The 24927-nt window shown below is 33.7% G+C and overlaps 1 protein-coding gene across 6 annotated transcripts in view; it reads left to right on the top strand.

Annotated features, from left to right (window-relative positions):
- Wdr7 (WD repeat domain 7) overlaps nt 1–24927 on the top strand; it is a 329483-nt gene that overhangs the window by 139153 nt on the left and 165403 nt on the right. For all 6 annotated transcript variants that reach the window (XM_074069754.1, XM_074069755.1, XM_074069752.1 and 3 more), the window contains one exon: nt 20910–21023. In XM_074069754.1, coding sequence (XP_073925855.1) covers nt 20910–21023 — 114 coding nt within the window. The remainder of the gene's footprint in view (nt 1–20909; nt 21024–24927) is intronic.

Raw genomic sequence — 24927 nt, 5'->3', positions numbered from 1 at the left:
ATAGAGCTCAGAGTCAAGTCTCATAACAGCAAGCCACAATGTGGAACAAAAGGAATGAAGTGTAAGGAAGTCCAGCCACTTGTTCCTTGTGTATAGTGAGGAAGGAGGAATTCCAAGTGTGGGGATTCCTGACCTCCCCTCTTCATCTCATCCTACTTAGGTGCACTGGTAATAGTCTGGTCTGTGTTGCATAGCTGCTGGGCCTCAACAGGGCTTTAATAATTTAAATCATTTCCTTTTTTTCTTTCACAAGTCTCTCCCTGTCTCCATCCCTCCAACACAGAAATTTGTTACCTCTTATAGAGTTGTAGTTGGTCGCAAAGCCTCTAGGAGGCATAACTGGCTTTCTTTGAGGTATTTGTACACTTTTACTATATGCTTTAAGAAGCCATTCAGTGTGCGATATATTCTTTTAAAAAAAATGGTCTTCAGATGGAAATGCTTGATATACCTTTAGCTGAGATTCTAGTGCCCTTTGCAGTAATAAATGACCTAATATTACTTGTTATGAAAAGTATGATATTGATTTGTCCCATTATTCTCTTGCTGATTTGCTGAGGAACAAAAAATTTATAATGCTAATGGAAAAAAGCACTTTACAAAACACTATACATGAGTACTAGAGCATGTTTTTGTAATAGAACAAATGTCTAGTAAGCTTTTAAATATAAATTTCCTTTATTTTAGTACAGATTATTCCAATACAGACACCCAGTCTTCTTCAACTTGTTTTTATAGAGCAAAAAGCTGAGCTTATAATCTTACAGTGTTGTAACTCTCAGACACTGAAATGCATGCACAAATCCAATTTTGATTTTATTGTGAGACATTTATGGTTTGGTACAATATTCCTCATTTTCTTATCTCTGCACATTGTTTGGGTATTATGTTGTTTGCATTGTTTTAAACTTACTGCAAGGAAATCACATGAACCAATTTCACTTGTGTTATTTTGATTGCCTAATAGCTAATGGTAGACTTTGTTCTAGTGTTTTTCATAAATTCTGGAATTAAAATGATCAAATCATATTTGCCTAATTTACTTGCCCTCCCTTTCCCATTATTTTTTTGGAAGCATGGTATTTATATTTTATTTTTCTCAGTGATATTGTCCTAAGGAGTTTCTACATTCACTATTTTTCTTAAGCATATTTTGATATGAATATGCATTATCAGTGTGGTTTAATATTTATAGATGGTTCTGTTGTACATGACATTTGCAGGCTTGGTTAATATTTTAGCACCTCTAGTACACAAGCATAAAGAACAAATTTTGTTTTATTTGTTTGAGCACCCGAATTGACCCCAGCAAGATTGAGATTGATCTGGTTTCTTTCAGCCTGTTAAATGCCAATCCAGTCATCTGTAACAGTACTTAGTATTTTTTGTAATTTTTCTGCACATATTTTCTGTTCTATAAAACTTACCCATCATGTGAAAAGATTTTCCTTGCTTGATTTAGAGATGAAAACAACCACAAACCACCTATTTTATTGCTTGTTGTTTTTAAAAAATTGTTTCTACAGTCAATGTCTATGCTATAATCACAATTCTTTTTGTAATTCCATGAAAGGACTTTGCAATTTACTAGGCAAAGATAATAAGACTTACATTTGAAAGATACACTGGGACTCAAGAGCATCCAGCTTTGAGGAATGGAAATGGAAGAGGGAGGATGCTTCTTAATATGTGAATATTCTTGATGATTTAAACACATAACGAAGTTACATCTTTTTAGTAATTAAACATAATTAGAGAACTTGTGGACCTTCTGGCATAGCTTTTGGGTACAAAGATGTAAATTTTTAAAATTTTCTTGGTGCAGTACTGGGGTTGAACTCAAGGCCTCACATTTGCTAAAGCAAGCACTCTACTACTTGAGCCATAGCCCCAGCTCCTTTTTGCCTTATTTTTGAAATAGGGTCTTGTATTTTTGCTGAAGCTGGCCTGGACCACAATCCTGCTACTTACACCTCCTGCCTGGGATGACAGTTGCATACCACTACCATGCACAGCTTATTGCTTGAGATAGAGTCTTTTGAAGTTTTTGCTCAGGCTGACCTTGAATGGCGATCCTGCAGTTTGCCTGTAAGTAGGATTACAGGTGTGAGCCACCATGCCTGGCTAAATTAGTTTATTTTTTAGATACTTTATAACTCAAGCATGAAGTAAAGAAGACTTTTCCCTTATTCCTTAGTAGAAGGTGGCTAGAATGGTTTTACTCAGGTTTTGTTTTGGTTTTTGCTTTTTCACCTTAAGCAAGGGTCAGTCTTCAAACAAATAGTACCAAGTTTAAACAAATAATATAAAGGTCCAAGAAACTAAACTAGGAGTCATTCTGTGTATTCTGGATGGTGGGTAGAGGATCGAGCAATGTAAAGCGTCATGGTGATTCTCACAAACTGTTAACTGGGGTCACTTTCACAAATTATTTACTTAGGCTTACTCTCGAATGACCACATAATCTCAGATGTCTCCTATTTTTAAAGGTTTCCCCATATAGAAGTTGATAGGTCCTTGGGGTCAGAAGCCTCCCTCTTCTCTTTCATCACTGTATACTCTTGTGGAACAGGGACTCTAGCATAGCGGTTCTCAAAAGAAAGGTGAGGGGCAGAAGGGAGGAGTTTCAAACAGCAGTTCTCCCAAACCTTATTCCCTCCTCAAACAGAGATGTGTGTTTTTTTTAAATTTCAGGGCTTCCAAATAATTAGGGATAAAATGCTGTTTTTTGAAGGATTTTCCTACTGATGTATACACAGCTAACTTACGGAATCAGATCACTGGGGAGAAGTCCAGTGGAAATGGGATTGGAATGTCTAGCACTGCATCCTGTTCACAAGAGAGCCCACTTAACACAGTTTCTTTTATTATAAAAGAAGAGGAATGAACAAATCTGTGTTATTCAAACACTTTAAGCAGTGAATTGCATGTGAAATCTTAACAAAAGTCCCAATATATTAAAATCATAAAAAGTATTAAGTAGTTTTTTTTAGGAATGTTAAATTTCTTTTTCTTTTTTTTTTTTTTCAGTGAGAAATGCTACATTTCTTGTGCAGTGAAACCCTCATGCTTTTCTTTTGTAATCTGGGGTTCTATCTAGCACAGTTGAAAGCTGTATAATTATCTGCTCACCAAATATCATTTGCTTTAACAAATGATTTTATGTATTAGACATATACCGTGTACATGGCATATGCATACATACAACATAATACAGGGCAGAATTAGTACAGAGTCAACACAAACTTTATATACAGGGCTGTTGCTATTATGCAGGACAACTTTTAGTTTCAGGATAGCTCTTCAGTGTATGGCAACTTGGGGAATATATTCTTTGTACTTCTTCAGCAAATAACTGCTCATCATAGAATCTCATAGTAGGTTGCTGTAGCAGTGTGTGTTTGCAGAGTGTCTGCTCATGCTTGAACTTAATGCATGAAAGAGCTGTCCCTTAGAAGCACAGAAAAACTTTTGAATGTCTCATATTAATGTTTGGTACACACTTCTTATTTTGACTTGAAATGAGTTAATCTGTCAGGCATGGATTGGCAACAACCTGGTTTTAGCATTTACTTATTCTTATATAACTATAATTCTACAATTTGGATATAGCTTCCCATACATCAGTCATCTTATTATAGCAATGATCCATTTGACAAACCTCTATAATAACCATTTTTTGCCCATGTGACTTAGTGAATCATGATTTAATGAGGTTAAATCTATTAATTGGGTTATCTTTTTTTTTCACACAGCATAATATAATAAAGATTCTGTGACATGTTCTAAGTGAGATCAGTAAATTGATTGTATATCTTTCTAAAAAATATACTATTTGAGTTTCAATTATTTTTCTTTCATGTTAAATATTTAAAGCATGAGCAGTAGATTTGGCTTTAGATTAAATTTTTAGTTGAGGAGTTCTTACGTAACTAATTCTGCATGTAATCGCTTCTTCTTTTTATCATTGGCTGCACATGCCCTGAGATCTGTGGTCTTCCTGGGATGACCATGGTGAGCCATAGAAACATAGAAATGTTCATTCTTGAAATTTATCATTCAGGTACCTGAGTAGGATAATATAGATACATTTTTAAAAACTTTTTTCAAAGCACATTTAAATGATTTTTAAGAATCATTAAAACTTACCTCATTCCTTTTTTGTGTTAGTCACTTTTTCCACTGATGTGACAAATACAACTTAAAGAAGGAAAGATTTTTTTTTTTTTTTGGCTCATGGTTTCATGACATGTTCAGCTGGCTCCATTGTTTCTGGCCTGTGGTGAGGCACAGCTCACAGTGGGAAGGCATGGTTGAGTAGAACTCCTTACCTCATGGCAGCCAGGAGGCAGAGAGAGAAATAGAGAAAGGGGTGTGGTGACAAGGTATGCCCTATAAAGGCAGCCCCCATTGACTTACTTCTTTCAGGTAAGCCCCACCTCCTCAAGTTGTTAACACCTCCCAAGATAGCACCACCAACTGGGGACCAAGCCTTCACATGAGCCTGTGGGAGACATTTCATATTCAAACCATAACAGTTTCTATGAATTATTTGCCAGACATTCTTAGATGGGATTGATATAGGGTTAGGGATTTGGGGAGAAAATACATTGAAGAGATCATTTCAGAGGAATTGTATTAACCTTTATTATTTTAATCAGTTTGTCTTTTTACAATTTTTTTCCTATTCCTTTTGGAGTTGTTCCATAGAGCTGTTTGGATGATTTCTTAAGTAATCTGTTTTAATACCAAAGTGTAGCTTTATAAACTGGTTTGGATAAAAGATACATTTCTCTATTCAGTTTTTAAAACATTTTAAACATATGAAAAATAGAAAATTCTATAATGAATGTCTTCATATCTATTGCCTAGCTTCAGCCATTACTTACTTGTTTTCAATCTTATTTTATCAATAACCCTACATCTTCACCTCATTAGTTTGAAGCCATTCTGACAATACCACACTATCTATAAATACCTATTTGTATCTTAGAAAATAAGGATTCTTTTAAATAAAAATAACGTACCAGACCATTAGAATGCAAAAACTGAAAACTCATTTTTTCATATTATCCAGTTGTGTTTTCCCAGTGAGTATCATAATTGTCTTTTACAGGTTGTTTTTTAAATTCAGGATTCAGATAAAAATGTTGTTTTTGATATGTGGGTTGATGTGTTTCTTACATTTCTTTTAATGTGTAAGATTGTTCTTTATCCATCAGTCAACCAGTGGGATATTTGCATTTAGCCTTGTCTCTCCCTCCTTTTTCTTGTGATTTATTTGTGGAAAAAATGAGGAGGATTGTAATGAGATTTTCTCTGCCTTTCTGTGCACTACTGTGGCAAATGCTAATATTCTAAATTCTAGCATGCCTTCTGTATATTTTACTACAATACCTGTCTAAGGAGAATCTTAATGCCATCAACTGTATTTTAGGAAGAACAGAACAAGACTTGTGATGATGTGTAAGAATTTATTCACTCATTTCTTTATAGATTTTAGTATTTGTGTAATTCATGGATTGAAACATATTTAGGTTTTGACCTATTGTAGCAAATCTTATCATTGTTCATACCATCCCATCTCTGACCAGTGGGGCCCTTGTTTGTTGACTCCTGAATGCTTTTGATAAGACCAGTGTAGTCTTTGATAATTTATTTGCTGACTAGATATTTTTAATTTTTATTTTTATTTATTTTATTGTTGTGCTGCATGGGGGGGTACGTTGTGGCATTTATAAAGGTTCTTTAATATATCAAATATATATCACACTTGAATTCACCCCCCACCAGATATTTTGTGCTCACCTTGTACATTTCCTGACCCAGGCCTGAATCAGCTCCTGTAGGAACCTTGGTGCCTACTAGATGCTGGTATTGCTCCTTGGTATTTGGTTGTTTACTCTTGCTATCCTTTCTGGAGGATTCAGCAGGTATGCTTTCATTTGAATCTTAAAGTACATATAATACTAGAGTTTTGACTTTATTTCAGGTTACACCTATATCTACTTTCTCTCACTCTTACAGTCTTGGGTGTAAATTACACCTATGTAATGACTCATGTCTTCCCCCACGATACACAACAGTTCAGAAAACAATCACCACTCTCAGAAAAATAACAGTTAACCAAAAAAAAAATTATGTGAATGTTCTTGTTTGATTGGTTGGTTATAGCTTTTTGGGTTTTGTTTTTTGTTTTTTAGTAGTTCTTCTCCTTCTTAGTGTGTAATCCACTAGAGATAAACAATTAAATTTCTGTGCTTTAAAGTCACTGGGAATATTTGCTTCCAATTTGGTACATATTTAGATTCATTTGTTTCATTTTGCTTTGTTTTTGATTAGCCTTTTAAAATTTATTTTTATAGTTATGCAAAAGATTTCTGTAATCCCCAAGTCAAAAAACAAAGTAAATTATATTCAGAGAATATAATTCTTCCTGTTTCCTTTATTCTATTTCCTTTCATTATAGTCATTTCTTTTTTAGCATGGGAGCTATTCTCCTGCCCCAGCTCCTTTAAAAATTTTAAATTGTGATAAAATACACAAAGTATAAAACTTACCACCTTAACCCTTTTAAAGTATACAATTCTCTCCTGTTAAGTATATTCACATTGTTGTGTGCTCAATCTCCAGAAGTTTTTTACCATGCAAAACTGTAGCTCTACCCGCACTGAACAACGAATCCCTGTCCTCTGCCCACCGCCCTGGGAGTTGGCCATCCCATTCAAAGCTTCTGTGAGTTTGACTGTGCTTGATGCATCATGTGATTGAAATCTTACGTTATTTGACTTGTGCCGCGGGCTTAACTCACGAGCATAGTGCATTTGAGGTTTGTCTGTGTCGTAGCATGTGTCAGTTGAGTTGTGTAACATTCCATTCTGTGTGTGTATGTATGTGTGCATGTGTGTGTACACACACTATACTTTATCCATTCGTTCATTAATGAACATTGGGGCTGTCCTGCCAAATTAAAGGGTCAATATTGGCTAATGTGTATACTGCTTCAAAACCTTGCCTTCAATTCTTTTGAGTATATATTCACATGTGAATTTGCTGGATTATATGGCAGTAGTCATAGGTTTTTGACTAACCATTGTATTGTGTTCTGTAGCAGTGATAAGAGTTTATATTCCCACCAATACTACACAGAAGTTCCAGCTTCTCCATTTTCCCTGACTGTCCTTGTCCTTTTCTGTTTTATTGATAGCAGCCACTTTAATGGGTATGAAATGATGCTGTGATTTTGAGTTGCATTCTCCTGTTCACTAGAAATGTGGAGCACCTTTTCATGTGCTTATTGGCTTGTTTGCATGTCCACTTTGGAGATGTAGTTACTTAAATCAATTGCTCATTTTTAATCACTTTATTTTTTGTTTAGTTGGAAGAATTCTTTACTTATTCTGAATATTCTTAACCTCTTATCACATAAGTGATTTGAAAATATTTTTCCTTTCCTTAGGCTTTCTTTTCACTCAGTTGATTGTCTCTATATACAGGAGTTCTAAATTTCAATGTATTCCAGTTTGCCTGTTTTACTTTTGTTGCGCATGCTTCTGTTGTCACATCCTAGAAATCATTGCATGGTCATGGTCATGAAGCTTTCTCCTCTGTTTTTCCTGATAACTTTATAGTATTAGTTCTTAACATTTAGACATTTGAACCATTTGACTTAATTTTTTTACATGTATAAGCTCTAATTTTATGCTCCCAGATATTATTCAGTCTTCCAAGCACATTTGTTGAACTGGCTCACCTCTCTTTTGCACCGCTTTTCTTTTTAATGCCAGCAAATGCAAACATTTGTTTAGACTCCTTTTCCCCTTAAACAGAAATATCCTAATGCATACCCAACCTTTTCAAAATAGCTATGTGATATTTCATTTTCTTGGTGGACTATTTTTTTTAAGTTAACTTTCAGACTGATGGACATTTGATTTGTCTGTAATCCTTGGTGTTATGGGTAGGACTGCAGTGAAAAAACCTGTTCATATGTCTTCATTTTTGATGGTATAGTTTTGATATATTCATAGAAGTGACATTGTCAGATTTAAGGACAAATGCATGTGTAATTCTGTTACATATTGCCACATTCCTTTCAATGGGGTCGTGCCATTTTGCATTTTCAACAGCAGTATATGTGAGGGCCTGCCTTGTACATCCTCTCCAGTTAAACGTGTTGTTAGACTTGAAATCATGTGACCATGATAGGTTAGACATGAAATCTTACTGTTTTATAGTTATATATATATATCTGTATGAATATGTATGTGTATATATATATATATATATATATATATTTTAGGAATTAGCTTAGTGTCTTTTCATCTGGTTGCATTTATTTATTTATTTATTTTTGGTGGTTATTAGGATTTGAACTCAGGGCCTTGTGCTTCCTAGGGAAGCACTCTTGTATTTTTTGCCTGGAATTCTCTTACCTATACCTCCTTTGTAACTAGGATCACAGATGTGTGCCATCATGGCCAACTCATTTGTTGAAATGGGGTCTTACAACTTTTTTGTCTAGACTGGCCTTAAACCACAATCCTCCAAATAGATAGCTGACTCCTAGATAGCTGGGGTTATAGATGTGTACCACCACACTTGACCTATTTTGAATTTTTAAATTCATATTAGTTCATATTTGTAGCTCACTTTTTATAGGGTTGTTTGGTTAATTAACACTTTATGATGTAGGTTTAATACATGTTCTAGTTTGCCATAGTCTTTTTATTTTGTTTTATGAGGTTTTTCCTTCATCTTCCGTTTTAGACTCTTACTGTCTCCAGATTTTGTATCAAAGTTAAAACCGTTTTCTTGTTTTAGGATTTCTCCATAGTTTCTTAATACTTAACTTACATCATGTCCATTCTTTCCTTTATATCTCAGCTGGAATTGGTCCTACTTGGTGGTATGGAGAATGGGTATTAATTTTTCCCACACATCTATCTGATTATCTCACAGGCACTTACTACACACTAAGTTTCTGTCTGTAGTTTATCTTTGGATCTTCCATTTTATTCCATGCATCTTTGCCTGGTTAATGTTTTAACATTAGGTACTATGGTCCTCCTTTTCCCCAAAGCCCTTCTTTTTGAGGGCTTTCCCACCTATGCTTGCTTATTTGTTTTGCAAAATTGACTTTAGAGCCAGCTGGTTTAGCTCTAGGAGGGGAAAAACACAACAGCATTTTTATTGGGATTCTGTCAATTTATAAACTAACTTAGGGGAGTACTGACATCTTTATAACATTGGTTCCTATGCAGAATAGGATGGGACAACATTTTATTTGTTCAAATCTTTTTTGTCTTTTAGGAGATTTAAATTTTTTCCTCATTAAGTTAAGGAAATAGTTTATGTTATTAATCAGACGTTTTATTTTTTCTTTGTGTATATGAATAATGGGTTTTTGTTAGTTATATAACCTGATATTATAAACTTCTCATACTGCTTATACATGTTTTCCCATTGATTCTTTTGAGTCATTCAGATATATATAATCATACCATTTGTAACTAGAGACATTTTTACTTCTTTTTCAAATACTATTCTTCTCATGGCTTTCCCTTGATTGCTTGTATTAGTTAACACCTTCAGCCTGGTGTTAAATAGGAAATGTAAATTATAATAAGTATTTTGTTACATTACACTGATAATATGAGTTTCTGTACTTTGAAGGTACAATTCTGTAGGTTGAAGTTACAACTGTACCATTTAGCTAACTTATTAAATATATTTATAACCAGAATGATACAGATTATAAGATATGTCTGATACAAATGTAATTTATACGGAGATAAAATCTATCACCCATATTTCTCCCAATTTGTAGCATTTGCGGTGTAGCTATACGCATAGTACCCTTGGAAGTGATGCCTCTTCCTTAGACAGCCAAGACAGCTTCACTGCCAGGATACATTTCTTCTTCACCTCAGTTTAAAGATTTATTCATTGCTATATCAGCCCATCCCTCTGCACCTCCACTCAGGTCATGCCATAAGTTTGGGGCAGTTGTAGTTATTTTATTCATGAAAGAGAGAGAGAGAGAGAGAGAGAGAGAGAGAGAGAGAGAGAGAGAGAGAGAGAGAGAATGAATGAGAATGAGAATGAATGAATGGATCTAGAAGCAGTGAGTCCCCAGTAGCAATAAGTGCACCCAGATCTTCAGTTTTAGCACCTACATTACCATGAACTAAGACTTTTTGCAACAATGGATTAACATGCTTATTTAGTTATTTTCACTTAAAAATGAAACAACCTTGAACCAGACACACGTCAGTTCTTTAAAGCCTAATTCTTTATTGTTGGCATTCTCTGTAAGAGTAATCTACTTTTGTTAATCTATTCAAATTTCTTTAATGATTAATTTATTTGTAGTAACTCTGTTTTCCTTTCCTGGGCCTCAGTCCCCACTTTTATCCCCATCTTCACTTCTGCCAGACTATGGAAAAAATTGCAATTCTAGTCTAAGACCAACCACCTGATTTAAAAATATTTGTTGCTTTGTTTTTATTTGTAGGATGAGCTTAAAAACCAAAAGTTTGTATTCTTTTTATACATTGTACTATCTCTGCTATCTTAGTGTTTTTCTGGCTCATTTTTTCATTTGATTTGTGCTCCCTTAGTTAATTCAACTTTTCATTCTCCTTTAAATCATTGGTTAGATATGAATAGTCTTTAAAATGAATTGTGGGATTTAATCAGTATAATGTTGTGGACTAATGATGGACTCCCATAGATGTGCAATGCTTATTGCAGTGCATGAGGGCTTATGTCTTCAGCAGGGTGAGTCCACTTTGTCATGTGTCCAGATGGACGTGTATACATTTTAAGCCCCTGCTTAGGTAGTTTTCTCTGAGTCTTACCATTTCACTTGTGTCTTTATAATCCATCTGCGATGATACATTTACATTTTGAGACATAATTTGTATTTCATTGTGATCTTGAAGCTACACAGTCTTCATAAAAATAAATAGAAATAGTAAGTACTCCATTGAGATTTGTCCTGGGTACTAAGTCCAGGACTTTGCTTTATCCCTAAATGACCTAGCACCAAGGCCTTACTTACAGATTTTTAATAACTATTTTTATTTACTGCCACAGGATTCATTCTAGTGCTCCCCTTTGGTTTATTTATAATTTCTTTCTCTGAGTGTGAAAAACTTGATTTTCATTATTTACAATAGATGTGCTTGTTTTTTCAACCCTAGTAGATATAAAAAGTTATTCAGAATTGTTGCCTGTACCTTGGAAAAACTTGTTTACCAACCCAGGTACAGTATTTGCATACAGTTTATCTTTGTATTAGCCAACCTTTGATCTGTTTTCTGAAGTTCCTAGGGCAGATTCTTTATACCTTTCAGCAAGGTCTTGCCATATATAATAGTTAGATTCATTGTCAGACTGTGCAGTTCACCCTGGGTCCCCTAGCAGTCTAGTAAGTCAGTATTTTTAAATTTACATTTAATAAAGTTTACTCTTTGTGGTATATAGAGCTGTAGGTTTTAACACATGAATAGAGTAGCCACCATATAGAATGTTTCCATCACCTTCCGTATTCCCTATATAGCCAACCCCTCTCCCTTCCACCCACGGCAACCACTCATCCATTTTCCATTCTTACAGCTCTATATTTTGCAAAATTCCATAGTAATGAAACCACATAATATGTAGCTTTTTGGGCTTGGCTTCTTTCGTTCAAGATTCATCCTTATTATTGCATAAATCAATAATTCATTCCCTTTTTTTTTTTTTTTTTGCTAAATAGTGTTCCAACATGTGCCTAAACCAGAGATTATTTATCCGCTTACCTGTTTAAGGACATGTGGGTTGTTTCCAGCTTTGGGTGGTTATGGGTTAGGCTTCATTTACTCTTTTATATATAGGATTTTCAGGAACACAGGTTTTCAGTTCATGTGAGCAGATACATAGGAGTACATATGCTGGGTTGAATGGATAAGTAGAAGTGTAAAGGTAATAAGTCTGCCAAACTTTTCCAATGCAGTTGTAACATTTTGCATTCCTACCATTGATGAGTGAGACTTTTTGTTACTTTGTATCCTTGCCAATATTTGATACTGCTTTTTAAACTAGGCATTCTAATAAGGATGAAATATGTATGTATCTTACTGTGATTTTAATATTCATTTCCCCAATAGCTGGTAATGTTGAGCATATTTTCATATGGTTACTTGTCATATTTATCTCCTCTTTGTTGAAATGTCTGTGTAGATCTTTTGCCCAATTTTTCTTCTATTGGGTTGCTTATTATCATTGAGTTTTAGGAGTTATTTATATACTGAATACAAGGCAGTTCTGTAGCTTGTCTTTCATTCTTTCAACAGTGTTCTTTGCAGGGCATAGTTTTTAATTTTGGCAAAGTCCAATTGATCAGTTTTTCTTTTATTACTTAAGACTTTGGTATTATATTTAAAAAGCACTCTAAACTCAAGGGCATGCCAATTTTCTTCTGTGTTTTCTTCTGGAAATGTTACAGCATTACCTTATGATCTGGCCTTTTCATTCATTTCTATCTGTAAGTAGCATTCTTGCTTATTTCATACTTTTTATCATGTGTTTCCCTGAGTTATTAACATACTATATATTCTTCACACATTTTACACAGTTCGTTTACTCACCAATGGTAGCACTTCTTTTGAGTGTCACCCACTCAAGTGTTTTCTTTATTATCTATAGAAGAGTTGAATATTACCAAATAATAGTCACAGCACCTCACAATGTTCATCTAACTTAATATTGTGAGAAGTTGATGGAATATTACAAATGGAATGATCTTAAAGCAATTGAATGTGTTGTCTGCAAGGATAGTACTAAAACAAGATTCTTGTTTATTTTCAAAGCAATCATTCACTGTGTGGGAAGGTATTAAAAGTTAAAAGCTTGTGTGTGTGTGTCTGTGCCTGTGTGGTGTAGGTGTTTAAAAATAACATATTTGGCATGATAGAATAAGATGTTTGGAAATTAAGTTAATGATTCATTGAGCCCAATGAATTTTTTAAAATCACAAAGAAATGAGATCATCAAGTAAAGGGAAAAAAAGCTGAATATTGAAGTAAAGTACTTTCTAGGAACAAATAAAATAACAATAAGCATTAATTAGTAAGAACGGAAGTAGTGGTGGCAATGTGAATGAAGATTGCAGTGCTACTTATTGAACAATTACTGCATCTCAGGCAGTACAAAACTCAGCCTCTTATATCCACCACTGAATGTAATATGCAGTATATCATCTTATTTTGTATTCATCAGGTTGTATAAAAGGATACAAAGCAACCTAGCTGGGTTGCTAAAAATGCTTTTCATTGGTGGTGTCTCTGGCTGTCTCCTAGTTTAGATCCAACTTTGCCTTCTTAATTGTCTTCCTACAACTGTTCTGGATTAAACTGAATTCCTGAATTATTCTGATAACCAGGAAGAGAAATGATAGGATTATCCTTAGCTCTCCCCAAAATATAAGTAATAAAGTTCTTATTTGCCCTCATTGTGAGCAGCCTTGTGATTTTATCTACAGCCCTTCTACTGCATGTACCACATGGAGCTTGGTGTCTGCCTTAAAGAATGCAAGTGTATTCCTTCCCTGCCTTGTATTTCCCATCATTCCCCAAACTTGCTATGCTCTTGCTGTCTATATATTGTTCTGTATATACATCAGGCTCCTTTTTATTGCTATTATTTAATTGCAGTTCTAGGGATCAAACCCAGGGCCTTTGGTAGGCAAGTCATCTACTATTGAGCTATATCACCAGCCCTGTGTTGGGTCTTTTCACATACTGTCCTTTCTTCCTAGAATCTTCTTCACTTAGTGTCATTCCATGGTACATTTTACAGTATTTTTTTTTTTTTTTTTGTGGGACTGGGGTTTTAACTCAGGTCTTCGCTCTTGCAAAGCAGGCACTCTACCACTTGAGCTACACATCCAGTCCCATCATAAATTTTATACATCCTTCAGAACCCTACTCAAATATTTCCTTCTCATTAATTATCTTTGATTTGTGTTCTTTGCCCCAACCCATGAAAAGTCAGTTTATTTTTCTTTATGTGTAAACTGTATTGTTACTTATGCATTTATAAGTCTATCTCTCATACAGCTGTTTTTTTCTTTAGTGGAAAGCGCTTGTATTTCCTCTCATTTTAATCCACTTTTCTTAGTATAACAATCATTCCAAAAAAGTTAAATGAATGAATCCTCCCTCTTGTCCTTCCCTGTGTTCAGAGGCACCTCCATTCTGTATGTTTTATCAGAAAACAACTCCTGATTTTCGCCCCACTTATATTGTCTTTGTTTGAAAAACATCTAGATCATGGTTTTCAAACACTTTAAAGTGATTGTTCTTCAAATGAAAACTTCTATAAAGTGTGTACATGTAATGAGGCTCCTTCCTCTGCCTCCCCATAATAAGGATTACAGGCATGCCTCAGCATACCCAGGTTATTTATTCTTTTTCTTGAGATAGGGGCTCACTAATTTTTTTTGCCAAGGTTCACCTCAAACTGATCCTTCCATCTCTTCCACGTAGCTGGGATTATAGGTATGAGCCACTGTACAGTGCAATGTTCACATTTCTCCAGTGACTTTCCTCTGGCCTCAGCTTCTGTGGGTTGTGTTCTTGAAAGCTTGGACTGTCTTTTTACCTTGTGTCTCACCTAGTACCTATAGTAGCCTGGATACTTCCTGAATGTTTTGAGTGATGCGAGAACTTTACATAGTACCACATCTTCATCATTCCAGTGGCTTGGCTTTGCTTGTATTAATAATGCCAGCCCCCTTTTTATTACAATCCATGCCATCTCTCAGCCCCAATCCAAATCTCAACATCCTTATTTTTAAAGCCATTAGCTTCAGCAGCCTCTATCAGTTTCCCTTCCCTTGACTTCCAAAGGAACTTACTGTCATTGAAAGTCACAGCAAGTTTCTGTACCACTTGATGGTGCATGCTCTGCCTGGATGCTGCTAGTAAACAAAGAAAGAAAGAAAGAAAGAAAGACGGAGATAAATAAAAAAGAAAATCAGGAAGTTTCAGTGCATGTTAATATGCAGGAGAACATACTTTGCACAGTTCTGGCTTGCATAATTCTGCTTATAATTTGGGTTTCTAAATAAGCCAGAAACCATAATGTTAAGACAGACAGTTTTGCTTTGTTTCTTAACATTTTATAGGTTGAACAATATAAATTTTTGTTTTACTTTCAGTTTTCTGAAACCAAAATTGGTGGTAAGTCAGCTCATAGCTTGCAAATCAAACAAATCTTTAGAAAAGTACCTGACATTATTTAAAAGGATTAGATGTATGTTTTTACCATAGATTATTCTCAGGTTCTTTTTAGGAAAGAGAAATAGTAAAGCTTTATGCTCTGACATTAATATTCTATTGATACAGTCCACTACCCGTGGTTTCTATTCCTTGTATATTTTTCAGTAAATATGTTCACTATGCTGCCTTCAGAATTACTAATAATTACATTTTAGATGAGTCTAGTTTTCTAAAAAATATTCAAAATTGTACTTAGGAAATATATTTCATTTAAAAAACTCAACACCAATTTTTGTGTTACTAAATAATTATTTTATTCTCATTCAATCTTAAGCATACTTTACTTATCTTTAATATATTTTTACTTCTCTAATTGCTTTTTGCCTTTAATGAGCTACGTTGTTTCTGACAAATTGAAATGATCTTTATTCAGAATAAGGGATTGATATCCTCAACATAAAAGTCTTTTCTTCAAGACAACATCTATAGTGTTGTATTTTATATTTTTGTATTACTGCAGAAGGAAAAGTAGATACTGTGTCTTTAATGGAAAGCAAAAGGTTATCTTTCTATGGCCTTTGTGTGTATGTGCTGATGTGGATGCAGGCAGCCAGACAGGCAATGTGTGCAGAGAGACTAGGGAACCGACTGCAGATCGATACAAGTGGTGTGAAGTGAATTAATGTGAAGCAGGCAGTCTGTCTGTCATGCGGATTGTGGGGAATGTGGGGCGGTGTTGGTCAGTCACTGCACAGATCTGCTTCCAATAAATTCCAGCCTTCTGCCTGAAAGAAGCTGTAGGTACTCACATATCCCCTTCCTTATTGTAAATTTTACTTCATGCAAAGTAAGTGTTCATATCGCAGTATTGCCTCCAGTGAACTTTAATTGGGCCCTGGAAAACCATGGTTGTGAGAAACTGATGCACTAACAATACCTGCTATTCTTTGGAATCATTTTTCGATCTCAGTGCAAATCTATATTCTGTGAGAATGAGAAATATATTTTGTATGTTTTGTTCTTAGTCCTAACAATATTACCACTTCCATCTAATCTTAGGTAAAATAAGTATATTTTAATATTGGTTAAAGTGCTGCATTTTAAATCTTACTAAGTTAAAATTAATATTCTATCCTTGATTATTAAATTAATCACATGGCACTGTAAACGTCTCCTGAGTTCATATTATTTATCATTGTGCAGATATTGTGAGCCAGTTAGAAAAAAATGTCTATAAAGGTAATATGCAAGCTTACGAAAGGTATCAGTTTTAGAATAATGTATCTGAGTTTTCTGGTTTATAGTTGAGTGTAGTTTTATGCTATTGATTTTGGAGATTGTATTACCATATTTACATTTTAAACAACTATTTTATAAAGTGATTAAAAATATTACATACAAATGAGATAGTGTAATGTATATAGACCTCTCACAGTAGAAAGTGACCTAAGTTTTTAGAAATCTGGACGATGTAAAGATCCTATAACCGTCTCCTTATTCTCTGTTCCTCACTTCTGCTGCTAGCTCCCACTCTTCCTTTATGCTGTTACACCCAAACTTACATCAGTTTTCTTCAGCCTTTCATTTTTCCATTTCCATCCTGATTCAGAATCTGTATTTAGAGGCCTATTATCTGGTGTCATGTACATGCATATTCTTATTTTTTGGAATATGAATTTGGGAGTCACTGTTTTCTTTAAGAATCTCACATCTTTTCAGTAATTTATTATATTTCTTTTCTATTATATATCTTACTACCCTTATCTATTCATTATGCCTTTTTCTTGTATCTCTGTCCTCAAGGCACCATTACTGTTATTTTCTAGTATATTTAAATAATATAATTTGTGTCATGGAATTCAGAGGTCAAGCTGGATTTATCGAACCTTTATGAGGTATTCATCATTGCCAGATATTTTGGGAATACTTAGACTATAAATACATCTTCTTATATTTCATAGTGAAATTTGACAAATAAGCTTGCTTAATATTAATTACATGAGAAAATAGTGTCACCATGTAATTGATGGGCATAATCTTCATTATGAATATGTAAGAAACTGAAATATCTGTATGAGTATTTTCTAAGGATTTTTTTTTAATATTTCCCAGGTATATTTCATTTTTGATAGTGGATAGTGAGGAAGTAATTTTATGCTTTGAAAAGCTTAGGCTTATTATATGAGGAAAAATGTAATTTTCTGTATTGAACATAGTATTGTATTTTGGCATAATCTTCAATTCTCTTTTGTGACAGTGATATAGTATCTTCTATTGTATCTTTTTGAAATGCTCAGTTTATATATAATTTACATATACTAAAATTTACTATTGTTTACATATAGTCCTGTCAGGTTTGAATAAACAAGAATAGTCATATTCCCACTCCCACAAACAGGATATAGATTACCTTCATTACTCTGCAAAGTTTGATTTATTGAATCCTTAGTAGACCCCTAGCTCCTATATATTATTTGAAGTAACCAGATCTCTTTTTACTGATTGGTAACAAAATAACACAGAAGCTTTTTGAAAATTAATAGAATGATTTATAAATAGATCAAAATTGGGAATATAGTTTAAAAATTTTAAATCATTCTGACTTCTGGACACAAGAAAATACTCTTGGGGAATTTCACTTTCTTATTGAATAAATGTTTTATGTGACATTTTCCTCCCCTTTTTCCTTCAGCTGTATGGCAGAATAAGTATCAAGAAGCTGTGGCTTGGTTGATATGGAATGCTAGAAAGCCAAACTCCTTTTTTACAAGCAGCTTTATTGAGATATAGTTCATTTCCTTTTAAACTCACCCTTGAAAGTGTGCGATTCAGTTTTTTAGCTTATTCCCAAATTGTGCAGCCATCACCACAATCAACTTCAGAACATGTTTATCAGCTCACAATGAAGCCCAGTATACATTCTCATTGTCTCCCTTTTCTCACACTCATCTCAGCTATAGGCTAATCTGCTAATCTGCTTCCTCTCTCCATAGAGTCAAGTGTTCTGGGCATTTCATATAAATGGAAGCAGACATCATGAGATGTTTTGTGACTGGCTTCTTTTACTTAGCAAGCTTTCAGTGCTCATGTTGCAGCGTGTGTCATCTTCATTTTCTGGTATTGCTGTACAATATTTTCATTATATGAATCTAACTTATCAGTTGATGAACATTTGGGTTGTCTCTCACTTTTTGGCTTTTGTAAATAATGCTGGGTGAATATTTGTAAACAGGTATTTGTGTGGACTTAAGTTTTCATTCTTTAGGAGTAGAATGGCTGTGTCAAATGATAACTCTTGTGCTTAACGTTTGGAGGAACTGCCAGGCTACTTACTGTTGAGTTTGGAAAGTTTTTTATATAGTCTAGATACTAGACTGTTTTTTTAATATGTGGGTTTTTTTTTTTTAATCTTTTATTCTCAGTCTGTAGCTTGTGTTTTTGTCCTCCTACTAGGGTCCTTGCAGAGCAAAAGATTTTTAATTTTGATTAAGTTCCTTTTGTTAGTCTTTGGTTTTGTGGATTGTACTTTTGATGTCATAACCTTAGATATCAAAGATTTTCTCCTCTTTTTTTCTTCAGCTTTTATAGTTTTACATTTAGGCCCACAATTCATTTTGAGTTAATTTTTATGTAAGATGAATGCTATGGTTAGGATGTGGTTTTCTTCCCAAAAATTCATAGTTTGGAAGTTTGGTCCCCAGTGTGGTAGTGTTGAGAGGTGCTGGGAACTTTAAGAGGTGGGGCCTAATGAGAGGTTGTTAGATCATTGGGGATATTCCTTTGGAAATGATTCTCTTCCCGCATGCTTTTGCCATTGTGTTGCCATCCATTATCCACCATGAGATCCTTACCAGAGGCAAACCAATGCCAGTATGATCCCTTTGAGCCTCCAGAACTGTGAACTAAGTAATCCTCTTGTCTTTATAAAATACACATCCTCCATGTTTTGTGTTAATAACTGAAAACTAATTTGATGTATGCCTTAGGTTCATTTTTTAAAACCTGTTGATACCCAATTGCTCCAGCCCTTTTCATTAAAGATACTATCTTTCCTGCTTTGAATTGCTTTTGCATCTCTATCTAAAATTTATTGGATATATTGTATGTGTTTATTTCTGGGTTCTCTGTTCTGTTACATTAACCTATCTATTTATCCCTCTGCTGAAGTCACATAGTTTTAATAATCTTAACTATATTTAATGTCTTGGATTAGAGTAGACTAACTTTTCTGCTTTATTCTTTTTCAGAATTGTTTTATTCCAGTTCCTTTATCTTTCTGTATAACATTAGTAATTTTGTCTACAACTACATAAAAATCTTGCTGGAATTTCAGTAAGGTTCATTAAACCTGTATATCAGTTTATGGAGAATTGACATTTATCATGTTGAATTTTCCAGTCTGTGAACATGGCAGATTGCCCCATTTCATTTGCTAGATCTTTCTCTGTTTAGTACCTGGTAGTTTGTAGCTTTATAGTCACAATACAAGTTCTGTTTATGTTTTTAAAGATTTACATCAAAGCATTTCAGTTTTTAACTGTAGTTAAATTCTTTTAATTTATGTGTCCATTTGTTCATTAATAGTATATAGAAATAGAATTGATTCAATTTTTTATCTTATATTCTGTAGCCTTTCTGTACTCATTAGTTTTAGTAGTTTTACTCTTTCTTTTTTTTTTTTTTTGTAGATAATCATTTTATCCTTGAATAGTGTATAGTTGTCAGGGTTCTTCAGAGAGGCAAAACTATAGGATGGATGGATGAATGGATGGGTAGGTAGGTAAGTAAGTAGGTAGATAGATAGATGAATGAATGAATGAGTGAATAAATGAAAGAGATCAATTCAGGTCATTGGCTAACCAAATCAAGGAAGCTGAGAAGTCCCATGATGGGCAATTTGCAAGGTAGGGACCCGGAGAAACAATTGCCAGGATTCAGTCCAAGTATGAAAGCCTTTACCAGATATCCAGGTATCTCTGTCAAGTTGATAACTAAAAATAGCCATCATACATATCATCAAAGATAGAAAGATGGGTGTGTAGGGAAGAGACATTTGTAAGAACTGACAGGTTCTTGGGTGATTTACAGAATGAAAGCTTTTGGTCTCATCTATTTTGCCTAACTACTTGCAGTTAGCTTCTTTTGATATGAAAGTTATCTAACATCTGTAATTTCTTCAGAGAGGGAAGGAAATGTTATATTCTTTTTGGGCAATGCATTTCAGGTTTCCTTTAGACTCAGGGAACAAATCACAAATCATCATCTTCCCTGCCCTAATCCAAGGTATAAACAAACCAGCAAGCTTTTAAATTATTCAAGTTTTTTTTCTGTTTGTTGTCTAAATCAGCTAAAGTAACTGTAACAAAAATGTTGATAAAAGGAATCAAGTAAAGATGTAATTTACTTCATCTTGTTTCTGGCTTTCCCAGTTCTTGGTTAAAACTAAATAAAGTATATATTCATATGCATATGAACATATAAATAAATAGAGAACACATGAATTTTGTGTTCATTGATTTGTATCTCTTCCTAAATATATTTTAAAACTACACTTGTATTCAGTAAGTGAAAATCTTTGAAAGTTTGCTCCACTTCTCTTTTCCTTTTAAAAAATGCAGCTTGTGATTTCTATTCTTTTAGCTGGAGTAACAACAGAAGCCATGCAGACTATGACTACTGCTCCTGATGCCTCCGGGCCAGAAGCCAAAGTCCAGGAAGAAGAACATGACCTTGTGGATGATGACATCACCACTGGTGAGCATGGACATCTTCAACACAATCTAGATAGAGCTTTGTTCAGTATTGCAAAGTGTTTTCTAAGTCATTTATATTGGGGCTAAGTATTTCCATGGAAAGGATGGAAGCTTACATTGATGGCATATTCAGTTTTTATAAGACTGTTCAGTGTCCTTTTTGATCTTGAGGTGAAAAGAAGTAGAACTGTTTATTCATCCAGCATCATGCACTGTTGCTATAACAATGAACCTGCTAGCTGTGCACTTGATTTTCTGGAAACCTTTTAATTCAGAAACTGGGATCATTACTAAAGCTTTGGAACATGTAGAGGAATACACATAGCTGTGAGGTTAAAAAAGGTTTTGTAACTACTAGGTAAAACTCAAGGATAATGAAGTTATAACAGAAATACATACAATACAGGCTGCATAAGGAAACTTACAGAAACACTTTTTATACCTAAACTATACAAATGAATACTGCATGTTAAGGTCACTTACCTTGTATGGATATTGTATTAGTTGTCATACAACCAGGCATTAAGTGATTGTTAAGAAACTTATGCATGACATGATTAGTCTGTCTTTTTATATACTTTAGCCAGTTTTAATTACTGAATCTTCATATTCTTTTAGCTAGATTTCTTTGATTACACGGAGGCTAAATAGTTTTATAGGCATTAGGTAGGAATGATAAAAAATTATTTGTGCAGATGGTTAAAAATTTTAAATCTATAACTATGGTGAAGTAACATATATTAACATAATACTAATCACTATTTAAAAGAAGCTTGAGCAGAAAATAACAATTTTTCAATAGAAATTAAAGGGAAGGCTTTACTCTTCTCTTTTAAAGGTCTGTTTGGCAAGTCTGTTACTGTTACTGCCTGAATGCTTTTAACTTTTTTCTTGCTGGGAAGAAATTGAGGGAGCCTCATGGTTTCCCTTAAAAATTTGCAAAGGCTATATTTAAAAAACCATAGCCTTACCCAGCAACTGAAAAGTATTGCCTAAGTTGGGGAGCATCTGATTTTCAGTAAAGGTGACTTGATGATGGTGGTTATTGCTGGTTACTTTTTAGTTATTTTTAATATATAAATTCATGGAAAAATATCATCTAACAAAAATATACATAATTTCAGGAATCTCCAACCTTTCGAAATCATTTAGTGCTTCACAATTACTGAATTTGTTTCAGTAGCTTCTAAGACAAATGTATTTTGTTTGCAGAATTTTTTAACTAAGATTTTATTCTATGCTTTTTATGTTTTTATACAGATATGTTTTATTATGTCATAATTCCCTGTAAAGTTAAAGACCCTTGAGTCTATAAAAAGTATTTGTTTAATTACTTGCAAAAAATAACTTGCCTTTGCAGTAGTAGAACAACTCAGTTAACATTCTGGGATAAAAACTCAATTTTTGAGCAGTCAAGTAAGCGTTACTAGTCAGTGCATTGAAATTTTGAATTATGCACTAGCAAATTAATGTGACAGCATTAATGTGTCATGTTAATTGACTGCTCTTATTTTATCATTAAAATATCAAGAAGTTTAAAAGTGCAAGTCTAGTTTGGAGAGTTAATGCTACATACAATATATTTTAATCTGTAAGAAATTTATTTGAATATGTATGATGAATGGCTTTTGCCAGTTGATTTATTCATTTCATGCCATGGTACTAGAGGCAAGAATGTTCAATAGCCAAAGAATTTAAATAAACAAGAAAAACCTTCCTTAACATGTTGTCAAAGCAACTAGCATGCTGCAGTCTGTAGATCGTTCACGTTACCTTTAGATTGTGTGACTTGATTAAGCTGTGGTATAGATTTTTGTGAAGGTTTAGAAGAAAGCCATATTTCTTTTTATTGACTAGAATCCTATATAAATTGCATTATGAAAAATGTGGTAGGTGCATTGAGAGAAACCTGTTTCAAGCACAATAATCTTATTTTGGGATAACCACCATTGTAGAGTGCCAGTACTGTACAAGGGAAAGGTTCCCAGCTTAGCCATTCCCTTTGAAAAATCTGATTAATTTTTCAGTTATTTAAAAGGAATTTTCCCAATAACAACCCTGCATCAAATAGCTAGAAATTATATGACAGATATTGACTGTATTTTTAAAGCATTCTTATTTTGAAGCTATATTTAGGCTAATGTGTATAACTATATTAATTTTTTTTTTGCACTAATCTGGGACTTGGTTCTTTAATTGGTATCTGAGCAAGATACCAATTAAAATCTGATATATATCTCGTGCTTTTGCCAAAGGCAGCATGATCATTTCTGAAATTTTTCTTTTGGGTGAAAATGAATGAGGTGTGAATGTTGTTGTAGGATACTTGAACCTGAGCCTAGCAGTCTTTGTTAGAGTTTGCCTTGCAAAAGTAAAGAAGCACAGATAAAGCTTTGTAAATGTTGTCTCTGATCAATTGGAACTAATTAAATTTATTTGAAATGAAGTGTCTTAACTGGAAGAAAACAGCTTGAAAAATAGAGGAAAAAATTGAGTCTTGATTGAGATTATTTAAACCTTCACCTGTCATTTTAAAAAAATATGCTGCAGCTTCTTTCTGTATCTTTCTTTTTAAAGCTAATATCTATTGATCAGCTCTATACAAAGTAATGCCAGTGTGCTTTGGTCAACACACATACAGATTTACTTTGCATTCTGTCTTAAGGGTCATCAAATTCTTTCCTTTAACCACATGTTTTAAACTATATATCACTCCCTTTTGGTGGATTAATATTTTTATGCAGAAGAATATTAAAAATCTATTCCACATATATTATACAGTATGCATGGGAAATGTACTAAAAAATACATTGATAAAATGGAATTGCTTCAGGTTTTTTCAATACTCTATTTAAAATCTTTTTAACAACAGTCTTTTCTGTAAAGTAAAAACAATATTATTTTTTCTAGATGATTTATAATTTCTAAGTTGTGAGAATATTACTCTACGCTTGTGTGTTTCCTTTGCAATATATACTTTTTAGTGTAATAATTTGTATGTTATATAGATATAGTCAATATTTATAAATAATGTGTTCTACACACTATGATGTTAATATAACATAATTATTCTAGTGGAGTAAATATCACTGAAAACTGACATATGGAAAAAATTTTAAATGAACCATAGTTTCTTTAAGCAAGTCCATTTGTGTGACTTCATTTTCCTTTTATGGCTTTCTTCATGGTAAGAATGGCATTCTAATTGAGGACAAAGTAATTTATCCTCTAAGTTGCATTTTAAAACAACATTCTCCTAATTGCAAGTTAAAAAAACTTTAAGAAGGGTTTCACTTACAAACCTGCACGTATCCCTTTAAGAAAGTCACCATATTCTTCTGAGTGTCATACTTCAGTGTCCTGTCTCTTGTTCAAGACAATAAGAACACAAACTGACCCTATAACATAATAAAGGGTCAGAGGTCACTGGCTTTGTCAAAGGATAGCTTGATACTAGGTCAGCAGCTAGGTAGCTGAGAAACTCAGCTGTTCATGACAAAACAGCAGTGATATGTGAATCCAGATGGCTCTGGTGACTAACTTTTTGATGCTTTATTTTTGTATCAAATTGTATTTAGCTTCAGTTTAATTGCTAATTAACAAATGCTAAGAGTAAATGCATTTTGCTGTTACTGTGCTCTTTGTGCTGACAGAACCTGTGTGTGCCTGATTCCCTGCCTCAGTTACACTTTATAGGTATATATTTAAAAACCTCATTCTTAATAGATACGTATTTTTCTGACTTACAGTTTACATTTCTGGGAAGAAATTCTATTTTATCGTGAATTGACATATAGCTTTCTATAAATGTGCCTTTAGTATTTCTTTAGTTGTATAATCAGAGGGTTTTTTGTAGTAGAACTGTAGAGACAATTTTATTTGACTCTCTTTTTATAATTAAGTAC

The sequence above is a fragment of the Castor canadensis genome, chromosome 4 (genome assembly GCF_047511655.1).
Source record: "Castor canadensis chromosome 4, mCasCan1.hap1v2, whole genome shotgun sequence".
Classification (NCBI taxonomy): domain Eukaryota; kingdom Metazoa; phylum Chordata; class Mammalia; order Rodentia; family Castoridae; genus Castor; species Castor canadensis.
This window is presented reverse-complemented; position numbering and strand designations above follow the sequence as displayed.